The sequence below is a fragment of the Dermacentor variabilis genome, chromosome 9 (genome assembly GCF_050947875.1).
Source record: "Dermacentor variabilis isolate Ectoservices chromosome 9, ASM5094787v1, whole genome shotgun sequence".
Taxonomy (NCBI): domain Eukaryota; kingdom Metazoa; phylum Arthropoda; class Arachnida; order Ixodida; family Ixodidae; genus Dermacentor; species Dermacentor variabilis.
Genome location: NC_134576.1, coordinates 133,475,905 through 133,489,942, shown reverse-complemented (window position 1 = coordinate 133,489,942; position 14,038 = coordinate 133,475,905). Strand labels below are relative to the sequence as shown.

The 14,038-nt window shown below is 49.7% G+C and overlaps 1 protein-coding gene across 1 annotated transcript; it reads left to right on the top strand.

Moving 5' to 3' along the window:
- Window positions 1-3,687: 3,687 nt before the first annotated feature.
- On the top strand, window positions 3,688-5,620 carry LOC142558196 (uncharacterized). Its single transcript, XM_075670356.1, has one exon. It carries the CDS (start codon window positions 4,379-4,381, stop codon window positions 5,321-5,323), a length of 945 nt encoding a protein of 314 aa, XP_075526471.1. The 5' UTR covers window positions 3,688-4,378; the 3' UTR covers window positions 5,324-5,620.
- The last annotated feature ends 8,418 nt before the right edge of the window (window positions 5,621-14,038 follow it).

Genomic DNA, 14,038 nt, shown 5'->3' with positions numbered 1-14,038 from the left:
TTCTGAAATAATCTTTATTTCGCAGCCTGTTTTGTTTTGTGGCGTCCACTAGCCGCGATTACATATATTCCGCAAATCATGTTCGTGCAACAGTTACTTGACCCTTTGGACGTACGCATCTGCTATGTACTTCAGATTCACGACAGCTCTGTTACTATTGATATTGATTTCGATAGTATTTTTCCTTATAATGCAAATTACTTCCCCACCTGGTCATAAAGGACTATTTATAAATGAAATTGCAGGTTCTCTAGTCAAGACACTTCTAAGCGGCCCGATTCTCCTGTATTGTCCTTTGTCTGCTTATGTTACCTCTGCTAGATTTCGTAGGAATGTCATTAGACAGGCAGTATCCGGCTCCGCAATCACTAACTCTGTGCATTACCGACATCTTCTACACCATTGGTACAAATATTTTGTCAAACACGGTTACTCGAAGTGTCCATCCCCACGAGCCTGCTCTGCCGTTAAATTTCAATCTGCACAACTCTGGACTGGTCCCCTCACCATAATTCTGAATTTGTGGCGAAGCGGTGACAACTGATCGTTTCTTGTTGTTTGCAGACGTTTTTCTGCAATAAAAAAAAAGGTTACTGCAAACTCCACTTCGCACTATTGGCCTACATTTATCTGTGCCTCTAATCCTGTCTTTCGGAGCCTCTATCAATTTAGGGTTCAGCCACAGAAATGTTTACTTGGAGGTCCAAAATTATCTAATTAAACCTAATTGATTACCATGCTAGATTGATTGTCCCTCTCGCCCGACTATTGTTTTCCTTTCTTTATTTATTTTCTTCTTCTTTGTTCTTCGCGGCTTTGTTTTGATTGTGTTTTTTAAAAGTTACCTTCTTTGCTCACGCACACAAAAATAATCTTTAAGTTACAACGTTCGAATTCTTATAATCTAACTACACGATTAATGGCCAATCCTCTACTGTGGACATGTGCCACGACCACTCAGGTCAACAACAATGAGATGGGCCAATGTGCTAGCGATAAGGTATGTGTGGTTGACGCCTGCTCTGTTACTTAATTGCATTATACCAGAAGTCTCAACCCTTTTGTTTTTCTTTGCCCTTTGGGGCTGAAGAACACGCAAGAAAGTAACTGTGTCATTGAGCTGGACTAGCAGTCAGCTGTGTCAAAAATTTACGCACACACCTTACAATACCCGCGCTTACACTTACTAGCAAAGTATCGAAGCGAAACTGAACCGCAAGCTATGAAAAGCGTTATTACAGCAAAGCTGTAGATGGCAAGCCGATCCGTCCGTCCGTTGCTCATGCCCATACTCGAAGAAAAAGAAAAAAAGAAAGGGGGCGCGATTGGCTGCGCTAGTAGTCACGTCGTTGCTGTCCGTCGCAGCCGAGCGAGCGCGCAGCAGTTTCTCTCCGGCTCCGAAATGGGTAGGCCACGTGTCATACATACTCCTGAGGAGCAGGCAGCTTTCGATCGGCAACGCCGCGAGCAGAACCGGGAACGAGCTCGCCTATGGCGTGCCGACGCTGCAGCCCGGGGGCAAGAACAGACTGGTGCAGCCGAGTGCGAGCTGCAACTGCGCACCGAGTATCCGGCGGCCTACCAAACCGGCATTTAAGGAATCGTCGGGAGTAACCCAGTTATAAACGCCGGGGCTGCACGTTAGACCTTCGCTGGTTAACCATCTGTACGGAGTGCTTGGGCTGTGATTTTTTTTTATGAGCCGCAACTGAACTGGAACGTTACAATTTTTTCCTCTCTCGAACGAAACCGAAAAGAGATAAGCGGTGCATCAATCCGTTAGAGATTATTGGTGGCTTTAATGCGTAATTTATATGATGGTTAGTGTATAATTGTTAATGTTTATTTTTTTATGGGGTTTTACGTGCCAGAACCACTTTCTGATTATGAGGCACGCCGTAGTGGAGGACTCCGGAAATTTCGACCACCTGGGGTTCTTTAACGTGCACATAAATCTAAGTACGCGTATGTTTTTTGCATTTCGCCCCCATCGAAAGCGACCACGGCGGCCGGGATTCGATCCCGCGACCTTGTGCTCAGCAGCCCAGCACCATAGCCCCTAAGCAACCACGGCGGGTCAAAGGTTCGTTGAAAAGTGCCACGCGCCCAGTGATACGTGACCGGCGACCCAAGTTGGCGCATAGCCAGTGCCAAACACACAATGACCAAAATTGTCGTGAAACGAAAACAGTTATGTCGATAGATGCCGGAAAGTGCGCAAAGTATACTAAGAGGGCTAATCGCAATAAAGTTTTTGGGTTCGGGTTGGCCACCATCTCGTGGGCCTTACGCTCGTACCTTGCCTGCAGTTGCGGCTGATCTCTGTTACCTCATTTCCAAACGCACGTGAGTTTGTCGTCAACAAAGACGTGTCCGCACCGTTAGTGCGGCCTTCGACGTGTCGTGTCGACAGGAAGCCATGTTAGCTTCAGGCGGGGTTTTTGAATATCGGTGACAGTCAAACATACCGTGGTGGCAGAAGTATATGTAAACGCTGAAATGAAAAAGGAAACGGCTTTCTAGATTGACGGTTGCTTTCGAGTACACTGTCGTATAAATGGAAGTAGCTAAACTGAAGCAAAGCACGCCATGATAGTGGTAAATGGTGAGTGGTCCGCCTTGCATGCCGCTAATTAAAAGCGTGAGAAAATGACGAGGAGAAAGAAGAGGATGGTGCTAGCGCTTAAGTACACCCAACTGCCATACTTTTTTCCAGATCGACGTGATATGTGTGAAATTGGAGAACCGAAGAATACAGGAAAAAACCACGTGCGAAAATCACGGGCCACAATATAAAGCAGAACAAACAGTCATATTTGCCAAAGCGATGTGTCCTCCCCGTGCAACGTTTAAAAAAATCGTGGCTCGTTTGTTGATGAATAAGTTCAAGGTACGGTGGCGCATAACGCGTCGTAATGCTTTTGCGACTATAATTTAACGTTGATGTGGAAAAAACGGAGTAGTCGACGTAATTGGTTGGCCCTGTCGTTTTCTTTGTCCCCTTCTATTTCTCGCGCTGTCACTTGCAGTGAGTCGCCACATAGACCCGCACTGTACTGCTGCTCCAGTTTTTCGACAGGGCCGAAACCAAAGGTAGTGGGTGGGCATGTACCAAACGTGGGAGAGACATCGAAGCGGCACAAATGCCGAAATATATGCGTCGGTCTGTTTGTCCACCCGTGCGTCCGACGCTGACAACGCTCACCGCAATCGCCGCCTTCGGTGGTAGAGTGACGCAGCTGAATGAAGACATAGACGATCGACGACAATCTCGACGAAGAAGATGTCACGACAGCTTCAATCAACAAAACGAATACGATTTTTTACAATCGTATTTTTATAAATTTTTCTTGCAATATTCTTGTATTTGATCCTATAGCATTACGGTTATAACTTGCTATGTTTAGCTATGTTTAGGAAAATTTTTAATCTGTCTATTTCGATTGCTCGATTGCACATTACTTGTAGTTCCTTGCAATATCATGTAAACGTTCAGGTGCCCAATTCTTGGCCAATCCCACAGGGTGGGCATGAGCCATATTATATGGTCATAATCATCATCAGTTTGAAAAAGGCAGCGCTCGGTGGGCCAGTAGGCTTTTTTTTTTTTTTTTTGTACCGAACTTTACCTTGCTGGCGGTGACAAGATTCCGAAGACAACAACATTTTCTCGGTCAAAAAAACAAAAACAAATGACTGGTCCTTTGCTGCAACGGATTACAGACGTTTAGAAGTTACATGGAATGTCCGCTTGTGTCAGCTTCACGGCAATGTGAAGTTTCGATTGCCCTTCTACACGATGTCGAATGCAGCAGTTAAAATCCATCATGAGAACGCGTGGGTTCACACCATCAAACTTTTCTTTTCGTCGTGTGACGACCACCGGACCATTTCCTCCTCTTTTGCCGAAAAAATAATCTCGAAAGAAAGGCCTTCTTAGAGCAACCCATGTCGCTTACTGGCCTTCCTCTCTCTGTGCTTAATGTTTTACCTATTGATGTGAGCACCCTTGGTCGAGCACCAAAGAAAGTGCGTCAGATTGTGCATGAGTACCTCATTGCTACAGAGAGACTGTCATGTTAAACACCTTTTCCTTGTTACTAGAGCGGATTCTTTAAGTATCTTCTAGCGGCTTCGCCAAAAATTGGCACGACTTCTTTTCTAATATTTCCTTTTAGAATTTACAATCGACATTGTCTAAATGTAGGCACTACAGACCACTAAGTTAACGGGAAGCAAGGAGATACATTACGTTTCAATTGCGAACACTGACCAATCCCACCTCGTGGGCGCGCGCCACGTGTTAAAGACAACGAGGACGGCGTCGAGAAGCCTATCGGGAGGGCTGGCTCTTCTTTAGGCGCACGAAGCCCAGAAGATGGACGGTGGCAAAGTTGGCCTCAGCGTGTCGACCCGTGCGCAGCCGGGTGAGACTAGCGACAGGCGACGCGAGGCCAACTCCCTGCCGGAAGACGGCGCCGGTCCTTCGAGTCAAGACCGGGTCGCCGCCGACGTTGAAGCCCAGCGCCAGAAGCCAGCCACCGACGACGCAGGAGAGACGTCGAAGGAGCGAGAGCCACCCGCTCAACGTGCACCGATCGGTTCCAAGCGCCAATCCAGGGATGGTCCTCGCGGCGCACCTTCCAGGAGGAAGGTCAGACTCCAAGAACACATTCCCAAGTCTCAGGTCGTCGACTACGAGGAGCTGGACACGCGCAGGGTGAAGTTGTCCTGCTTCGCCAAGGGCGTCAGGAAGGAGGACGTCGTGCCCGACTACTGCCTAGGCGCCGTCGAAACTAAGCACCTCACCAAGGGCGATATTCTGATCCACGTCTTCGCGGTGTACGACTGCCTCGAAATGGCCGTCGTGGCTGCTGGAGCGCTGGACGGCGCCGTGATCAAAGGATCTCCCATCAAAGCTACGTACATGGCCGAGCGTTGGAACGACCCGGGAACGCGCCCGAAGGTGTCGTCCCACACGCTGGACGTATGGAACGTGCCGAGCGAGTTCCTCAACAAGGAGAAGCTGGCAGCTGTCTTTAAAACCGGCGACGTAATCAAGGTGTCCTCTACCGGGCCTTGCAAGGTTAGGTTCTCTTCGCCCAGTGAGCTCATCGGCGCTGTCAAGGACCCCGCTTGCCGCACTCTGGCCGGACAGAACTTGAAGTTCGCGATGGCCATTGACTCCGTGGAATCAAAAAATCGTGCCAGAGCCAACGCCAAGCGAAATGCCAGGGCAGCTAAGCGACCTAAGAAAAGCGCTAAGCCCGGAACCTCGAGGCCCAAGTCGTCCGGTCAGAACAAGAAAGCCCGAAAGAAGTAAAGCACAAGCACGTGACACCGCGTGGTAGCTTCGATGCTGCTGAGATTCAGCACGTTGCTGCAGCAGGAGCTCGTCTTTCTTACAAAAGATGCAACCTAACAGAAGTACCCGGAGGCGGCTCTGATCAAGCATTGGGTTGAAAGATGGTCTGTGGTGGAAACTTCGCTTCCATAGGCCGGAGCGCAGCGGTCTCACAAATGATCACATATGGCAACGGACACCTTCATGCAGCAGCCGAAGGTTTGCTTGAAAAGACCGAGCTTCACGTTACTGCTAAATAAATACATCCAATGATAGTCGCACGGGATTGTCTTTTTCAGCGGCAAATGCTTTCTTTTTTACTTGTATTGGCTCACAAGTTTGTGGTGATATGGTCACGCCAAAGCCCAATTGCTCCCAGAGCAGAGCAACTGCGGGAAAGTGCGGTTCTATGACTTGACAGCTGCTCTGGCGCTGGAACGTAATTAGCAAGGATTTCAGCTGCATAGGCGCGCGCAACCAATCAGAGCCGTTTCGCTCCAGCCGGGGAGGGAAAGGGCAGGAGAAGGTCTCGCGCGCGCTGCGCCGGCTTTGTTTCCGTTCGGTTCAGTCTGAAAAGGGATGGGACGGCCCCGCCTTGTGCGTTCCCCCGAGGAAAGGGCAGCGTTCGACGAGCGGCGGCGAGAACTCGCCCGTGAAAGGGCTCGCCGTTGGCGCGCCGATCCAGCCGTTAGACCTACCCGAGCCCATGCAGTCTGACAGTAACGAGAATATCCCGAGCTGAGGGAGCGGTAGGTCGAAGCAATTCGGCACCGTTACCTGTGGGTTACGTAACCGTGACGAAGGGTAGGTGCGCACAGGACAAGCTTCACTTAAACCCATTTTCCGATAGGGGAAGGGTTGGTCATTTTTTAAACTGCATGGTACCTGCTATATGGCGAGCTATGAACACGAATTCGTGCGTGCTTTTCTTGTGTAATAATTTATAATGGTATCGGTATCTATGAACAGGTATCGGCTTCGGTAGGCAGGTGGCGGATACCCCAGGGCATCATAAAGCATTGGCCCGCTGCGTTATTCCAATCGCTGCGGCTAATGAGGTTGATGACCTTAAAGTCATTGGCACATACCCACACAGGAGGATTGGCCACAAGGCGGGCACATTTTAGATAAGTCTTAAGGGAATACATTTAGAAATCAATCCTACAACTACATCAAGGACTTCCTCACGGACAGGACCGTCGAGCTACGAGCAGGCGACCTACAGACGCAAAAGAAGCTCGGGGGCACCAGCACACCACAGGGATCGGTCATTTCGCCGATGCTGTTGAACCTGGTAATGTTCGGAGTGGCCGAAAAGCTTGGGGGCATCGAAGACGTCAGGCACACCATCTACGCGGACGATATCACGCTATGGGTGACTGGTGGCAGGGACGCCCACATCGAGGGCGCGCTGCAAGCCGCCGTCAACGCAATAGAAGACCAGCTGGAAGGCACCGGACTGAGATGTTCGCCGAGCAAATCGGAGTTTCTCATACTCCCACCTACCAAAAACAGCAGAGGCAAGACCAGACAACGCGAAAACGAAAAAAATCAGAATCGTAACCAAATCCGGCAACGGGACCACCAAGGTCGGCAAAATTAGGATCCTAGGCACGGTCATCGAAAAGCACGGAAGAAACGGCGAAACCATCGCCCGTCTCAAGGCAAAAGCAGCCAACGCGATTCGACTCCTCGAACGAGTCACTTCCTGGAAGGCTGGCATGAGAGAGGAGAGTCTAATTAGGCTCGTCCAATCCTTCGTCATCAGCCACGTCGCGTACGTTGCACCCTACCACAGATGCCTGCAACACGAACGTAACAAAATCAACGTGCTCATCAGAAGAGTGTGCAAGACGGCGCTGGGCCTGTTCGAGTCCACGAGCACGACCCGCTTGTTACAACTCGGGATACACAATACGCTCGAAGAAATAGCCGAAGCGCAACGGACCTCTCATCTGGGGCGGCTGTCCATGACCAAAGCCGGGAGCAATATACTGGACGATCTGAGAATTAGAGGCTCGAACGAGGTGGAGATGAAGCTCCCCGACCCCGAAGAGGTCCGACGCCAGACCAGAATCGACCCCATACCGAAGAACATGAATGCCGAGTTCAACAAGGGAGGCAGAGCGGCGAGGGCCAAGGCTCTCATCGACCAGCATGCCAACGACGAACACGCGCGGTACGTGGACGCGGCCGAATACCAACGGAACGCCTTCGCAGCGGTCGTCATAGAGGCGTCAACCGGCGCCACGAGGACGGCAGCGAGCGTGAGAAGCGCCGGAGCGGAACAAGCGGAGGAGGTAGCCATCACCCTGGCCATCGCCGACGCAGACTGCCGCACGGTGCTGAGTGACTCAAGACAAGCGGTGCGAAACTTCGCCAAAGGCCAAATCTGCAGGGAGGCTGAGCGCGTACTGCAAGCGGTCAAACTAGAAGAACGAAAAGTACGACTCAAGTGGTTCCCGGCGCACGCGGGCGACGCGTCGGAACGCAATGAGAACCATAATGAGATGGCACACGCAGCGGCGCGAGCGCTAACCAACCGCGCCCCGGCGACAGACCGTCCGACGTGGTTCGGAACCAAGGACCGCATGACAGATTACAATGAAATCACGAAGGCCTACCGCCTGGCTCGCAGGACTCTCCAACCCGCGCACCCGAGACTGAGTCGAATGGAGGCGGTAGCACTGAGACAGCTCCAGACCGGATCGCTACCGAGCCCGAGACTGATGAATCGCATGTACTCCGAGACATATCTGACAGATAAGTGCAGAGTCTGCCGGAGGGAGACCGCAGACTACACGCACATCTTGTGGGACTGCGTTAAATATGCAGAAGAAGCAAAATCAAGAACGCTCCCACCGCGGCTCGAGGCTGCCGCGAAGAGCTACGACCGAGACGATCAGCTCTGGGCCGTCCAGCAGGTCCTCGAAGCGCTCGAAAGGCACGGACCCAGCGAGCCGGCAACGGCGAGCGGAGACCCGCGCCGAGTAACGGCGACTTCGAAGATGACGTAGGCCCAACTGCAGGCATAAATAAAGTTGGCTCCAATCCAATCCAATACGAGTAAGTTAAAGCCAGTAAAATACAAGTCGATATATATATATATATATATATATATATATATATATATATATATATATATATATATATATATATATATATACACACACACACAAACACACACACACACACACACACACACACACACACACACACACTGGTAGATGCGACCATCAGGGGAGCTCACAAATGAATTTTTCTATGCTGATGCATACACCCCTGTGTGAGTGCAAGCACAGACGCTGCCGACAGACAGCAGCCCGAAGAGTTCAACGCCAGGCCGAGCTGTTGCTTTGTGATTTGCAATGTCTGTTTCCTCAATGAGGAGGAACGCCGGTAGTGCAGTAAGTATTGTTCAATTGCTTCTATTTGTTTCTAATTCGCTGCAAAAGTGGCACAAACCAGATCGGTGCATGCATAAATGTAGGGTTGACGACTCAACACCACAGCCTTTCATGCTCTAGGACAGTTGGATGTGGGGCGTGCCGCACTCTTGCTTATTTTTCTATGAGCAACGACATCATACCTAGTATTATCACCAGACGACGTCAGCATATCTTGCTCTGCGTCTTGAAGTCACGACATTGTCACCAACCTCAAACCCAGTACTTTGAGGCCAACTTTATTATCAAACTAGAAATGCGGCCACGGCGGCCGCATTTCGATGGGGGCGAAATGCGGAAACATCCGTGTGCTTAGATTTAGGTGCACGTTAAAGAACCCCAGGTGGTCAAAATTTTCGGAGTCCTCCACTACGGCGTGCCTCATACTCAGAAAGTGGTTTCGGCACGTAAAACCCCAAATATTATTATTATTATACCTTGTCTCCCAAACATTTATGCTTCCTATGTCACCAGTGTAGTAGACGTGGTAAAGTTTCGAATGTAAGTGTCGCCACTGCTTTAAACGCGAAAGTGGCGAGTGCTTGGTCTGAGGAATATACTTCTAGCGATTCGATGTCGGTTTCTCTTCTTGTTGCTCTTAGCCACTCGCATCACGGCCAATTCCCCCCACTGTGGTTATGCGCCACGAATATTGAGAACAACAAAACTACTGCTCGTGCATTGTCCGCTTCCCCGTAGTGGGTTTAGCCATAGTGGGCTTGTGCCACTGAGGAATAATAATAATAATAATAATAATAATAATAATAATAATAATAATAATAATAATAATAATAATAATAATAATAATAATAATAATAATAATAATAATAAAATAATAATAATAATAATATCCATAGTCGAAGAGCTCGGTGTCTCCTTTAAAGCCGTTCGCTCCTTTCTCGTTCCCTTTGCTTGAACAAGTGGAGAAGAAGTGGGTAACTCATCAAATGTCGCGTCCAAAGTCTGCCCGACTCTTGGCCAATCCCCGCGAGTGGGTAAGCGCCAAACTCATCAAGGACATCATCATCATCATCATCATCATCATCATCATCATCATCATCATCATGTGCAAACGAGAAAATGATGCGCTCGTCGTTTATTAGCAGCTGCTGGCCCAAATCAGAGTGTGCGCTGAATTTATCTTCCAGTAGCGTAGCTCGGCGGCGATTTCCCGCTGTGGCCGCCGAATTTGGGCAGAATGCTGCATAATTAGAACAAACCGCTTAAAAAATTATTTAAATTGTCGTTTTACGTGCCAAAGCTGCGATCTGCTTATGAGGCACGCCGTAGTGGGGGACTCTGGGTTAATTTGGGCCATCTGAGGTGCTACAAGATGCACCCAAATCCAAGTACACGGGTATTTTCACAAATCACAAACACTTCATCGCATGCCTTGTGCGGCAGATCCCTCGCATGAACACAGATTCCAATGATACCTTAAATCTGCGCTGGAGGACGAATCGGAGTTGATCCTGGGCCAAAAGTTTCTCTTGCAGTGCTTGGCCACACGGTTGAACGCAATGCTAATTCGATGCCTATACCATGTGAACCAGTGTCACCTGAATGAGTTTCGCTTTATTTTATACATATATATAAAAAAAAAGAATTGTCATTGTCTCAGAAGTGAAACGCATTGCCGGATGGGGGGGGGGGGGCATCGTCAGTTGTGCGGCGCGTAGGAAGCGCTCGAGTCGCTGCAGTTTTGCCCGCCGCAGTTGGACAGGGGCGAGCGCAGGCCCTTGAAGAAGTACAGGACCACGATGAATAGCATGGAGCTCGCCGTTGTGCCCACCGCGAACGAGAAGAAATCCAAGCTTCCCTCGGGAGGGCTCAGCCGGGCGGAGGTCCGCGCTGCTGCAGGCGTCGGCTGGGCTGGAGACCGAAACGCGAGTTCTATAGGTGGAATAGCCGTAAACGCGATAGAAGCCGCTTTGTTGCGCCAAGTAGTTACGAGTAGGGTTCCGTGTTGGCTGTATTTTATTTTGCTTCAAATTTGGGGGTTGTATCTATCGGCATTTTTTTTTATTGAGATTGCGATTATGTGGACACTCCAGCCGCATTTTTGCCGTCGCCGTGATGTTTCGTGTAAAGTCCGAGGGTGATATCACCGTCGCCACGCGTCGTGTGCTCTACCTGCGAATGAAAGCACGCGATGGAAACCGCGACGATCTCGGCTCAATCTGGCTCGAGCGAAGGCGGAAAGCGGAGTACAGACGCGCTGTCTTCCGTCGCGCGAAAGGCCTTGGGTAGATGGGAGGGAGGGAGGGAGGGAGGGAGGGAGGGGGCTGCGTGTGTCGTTGTGCTCCGACAGCAAGTGCGCATTTCGCAATCAGGCGCAAGGGCAACTGACGATCGCGGCTCAATCTGGCGCGCCATATATGGAAGAATGTGAGGACTCAACGCGAGAGGGAAGGGGGGGGGGGGGGGTTCGGTTCCGACTCCGCCAACAAGTGCGTAGTTTGCGCGGTCGGGCACGGTATGCGTGTGCCGTATCTTGAAAGGGATCTGCAGAAGGCTTATACCTTTGTGTGTGCTGTGTTCCTGTCGCACTGACCGCACTCATCGAGTGTAATGTGTTCATGTTTGTTTGTGCGCGCTAACACGACGCTGGTTAACTCACTTAGTAAGCGAATATTTCCAAGTTTACACGGCCGATAAAACTACTATCCTATAGCTGTCCATATAGTGTATAGCTGTCCACTAATTTGCTATTACAATCGATGCTCCGCCTTTCGGGCGAAACTGGGACTTTCTTCCCTCCCTTCGAATCGGTGTTTCTCGGCGCGTAATTTGAATGCCGGAGAGAAATCTGTCTTTATTAGGGCTTCGGAAACGTCGAAGGGTGAGGGGGAATCCGCCCTGCTCACGTGCAAAGAGCTTTGCGAGGAGAAGCTTCTGCTGGGTACTACTTAGTCCTCTTTCTTGTCCCGCGGAAACTTATGCCTGGCCTAAATATTTGGAAACAGCAGCGCTGCTAAAGATATAAGAGAAGAGAACGGGACGTAGAGTTTAAAGTAAACTTAAGACAACGAAATGTTCGCTTTTTCGTTTTTCACACTGGTTCAAAGAAAGCGACCTCGGGGTTTGCTCGTCGGTGTCTGTCGGTATATACCGAAAACAGGGAAGCCTAGTTGTGAGTTAGGCATAGGGATATCCCTGCAATTCACGGTTTATGTGTAATCACAGCTCTTTGTAATATTACGCTCGAAGTCTCGGGAAAAAGAAGATAAATAGAGCTTGGGATGAATTTTCCTACTTGCAGTGGCACGAAGTGACAACAGTGCACAGTGGCGCAAAAGCGAGCACATAACTTGAGCGCATGCTTGCGCAAACACTCGTTCGGTAGTGTGACTAGGGGTAACTAGGCCATGTGAAGGGCTAAATTGCAACTGAGCTGCTTAATGCTGTCATTGAACAGGCCGCTGAGTGACTTTTTTAATGCGTAAGCATCCTTTCGCAAGCGCCCCAGAAAAATACGTCACGAGAAAGATGTAATGCCTTGCATCTGCACGAAAATGCGTAATTTGTGAAGACATTTAGTCGTTATAATACTGTAAATTTAGATTACTGGTAGCTTTATAAGCGATAAGGAAAAATTGAAAAAAATGTATATATTTGATCAGAGAAGAAACGTTCTGGTGCGCCTTGAAAGCTTGCTTTCTCGCATGTCGAGTATGTGTGCAGCGAAGCCTGATGTGGGGCTGCTGAGTATAAAAATGGGAATAACTGATTGGTTCATGTGATAATAGTATAATAATAATATTAATAAATGATTAGTGGCGTTCAAAAAAATTCGAGCAGACGTGCGTTCGATGGGCTCCGTCGACTACGGCCGCTCGAGCGCAAGTTGGATTCGACGGTCTTGGTTTCTAGCTGGAATCAACAGCACTCGACGAACGGACACCGAGGATATCAATTTTTCCAAGGTGGGCTCTCGTTTTCCCACGATATTGAGATTTTGAAGTGTTCGACGCGCTGCATGGTAAGCTAAGCCTAAGGCTCGACATAGCGACGAGAAGCCATCGGCGGCGGCGGGGGCTCAGCTCGAAGACTATGATGGAGACCGTAGAAGGTACGGAGATCGATCCGGAAGAATTGAACGTGCCGGGGCAATGGTACGTTAGAAAGAAGAAAGGAAAAGCGGCCCCCCTAGTGAACAACGAGGCACGCCATATGGAACGGCAGCGAGCCGCCGAGAAGCTCGCAGGGAGGAAGATGGCGCCTAAGTCGGTTGAAAGGCAATTTGCCCGACTTCCGGACGGCGCCGAGAAAGTAGTCATGAGGCCGCACGGTGGTCTCGTACGTCTAATGAAATACGGAAGTGCGTATTTCGCAGACGTAATTCTTAGGGCGGCTGGCGTCAGTCCAGACGCCGCCGGAGAGGACGTCATCTCGATGAATGTCAAGCAACATTCCATTCTCGTCGCTACCGTCAGCGCGTAAAAGGAAGCGAAAATACGCCGACTTGAAGCTCCTCGTGTTCGAAGGGGAAGAGATTGAAGTGACTACGTACGTCGCTATGCCGGAGGAGTGCGGAAAAGGCGTCGTGCACGAAGCCGCTTTGTCCTTCTCGGACGCAGATATCTTGAAAAGGATGCTAATCTACGGGAATCTTCCGGTCCTGGGAGTGCGACGACTCGGAAGAACGTCGCACTCTTCTTCCTTCTTCTTTCTTCCTTCGCGCGCCCCTCATAGAGCCGTGCTTTCACTCGCACTTACAGCATACGACACGCGGCGACGGGGAAAATGCGCCTGGAGCGCCCATGTAATTGCTATCGCAATAAAAGAATATTGTGAGATCCAACGCACACGCTGGAACCTAACGGAAATGCAGCTCTCGCGAAGCGGGGAAATAAGTGCTGCGGACGGTTTCACTCGCGCGATAACTACAGCGAGAGTGCGCCCCCCAAGAAACTTCCGGCCACGGGCCTTATCAGTCTACTGCGCCGGAACACAAAGCGCGTTTTTAAGTTGCTTTAGTGGCGGAAAGGCTATTTTTCAGTTTTCACGTAAAAAAAAAAAACATGCGCATTACGCCTCAAGACAAATCCATAAAAATTTTTGTGTAACTCAGGGCAACATTCACTTGTAAAATTGTTCTTATGTACAGGGGAAAAGTGTTGAAAAGCTGCGGGCTTAGATTTTTAACGCACTCTTGCTAGTCAATATCGCAGGCAATGCCATTCTTGCTCGCTAAATTTAGCGGGTTACGTCAATGAGCAAAACCAGGGACCATCTAGGGCCTATG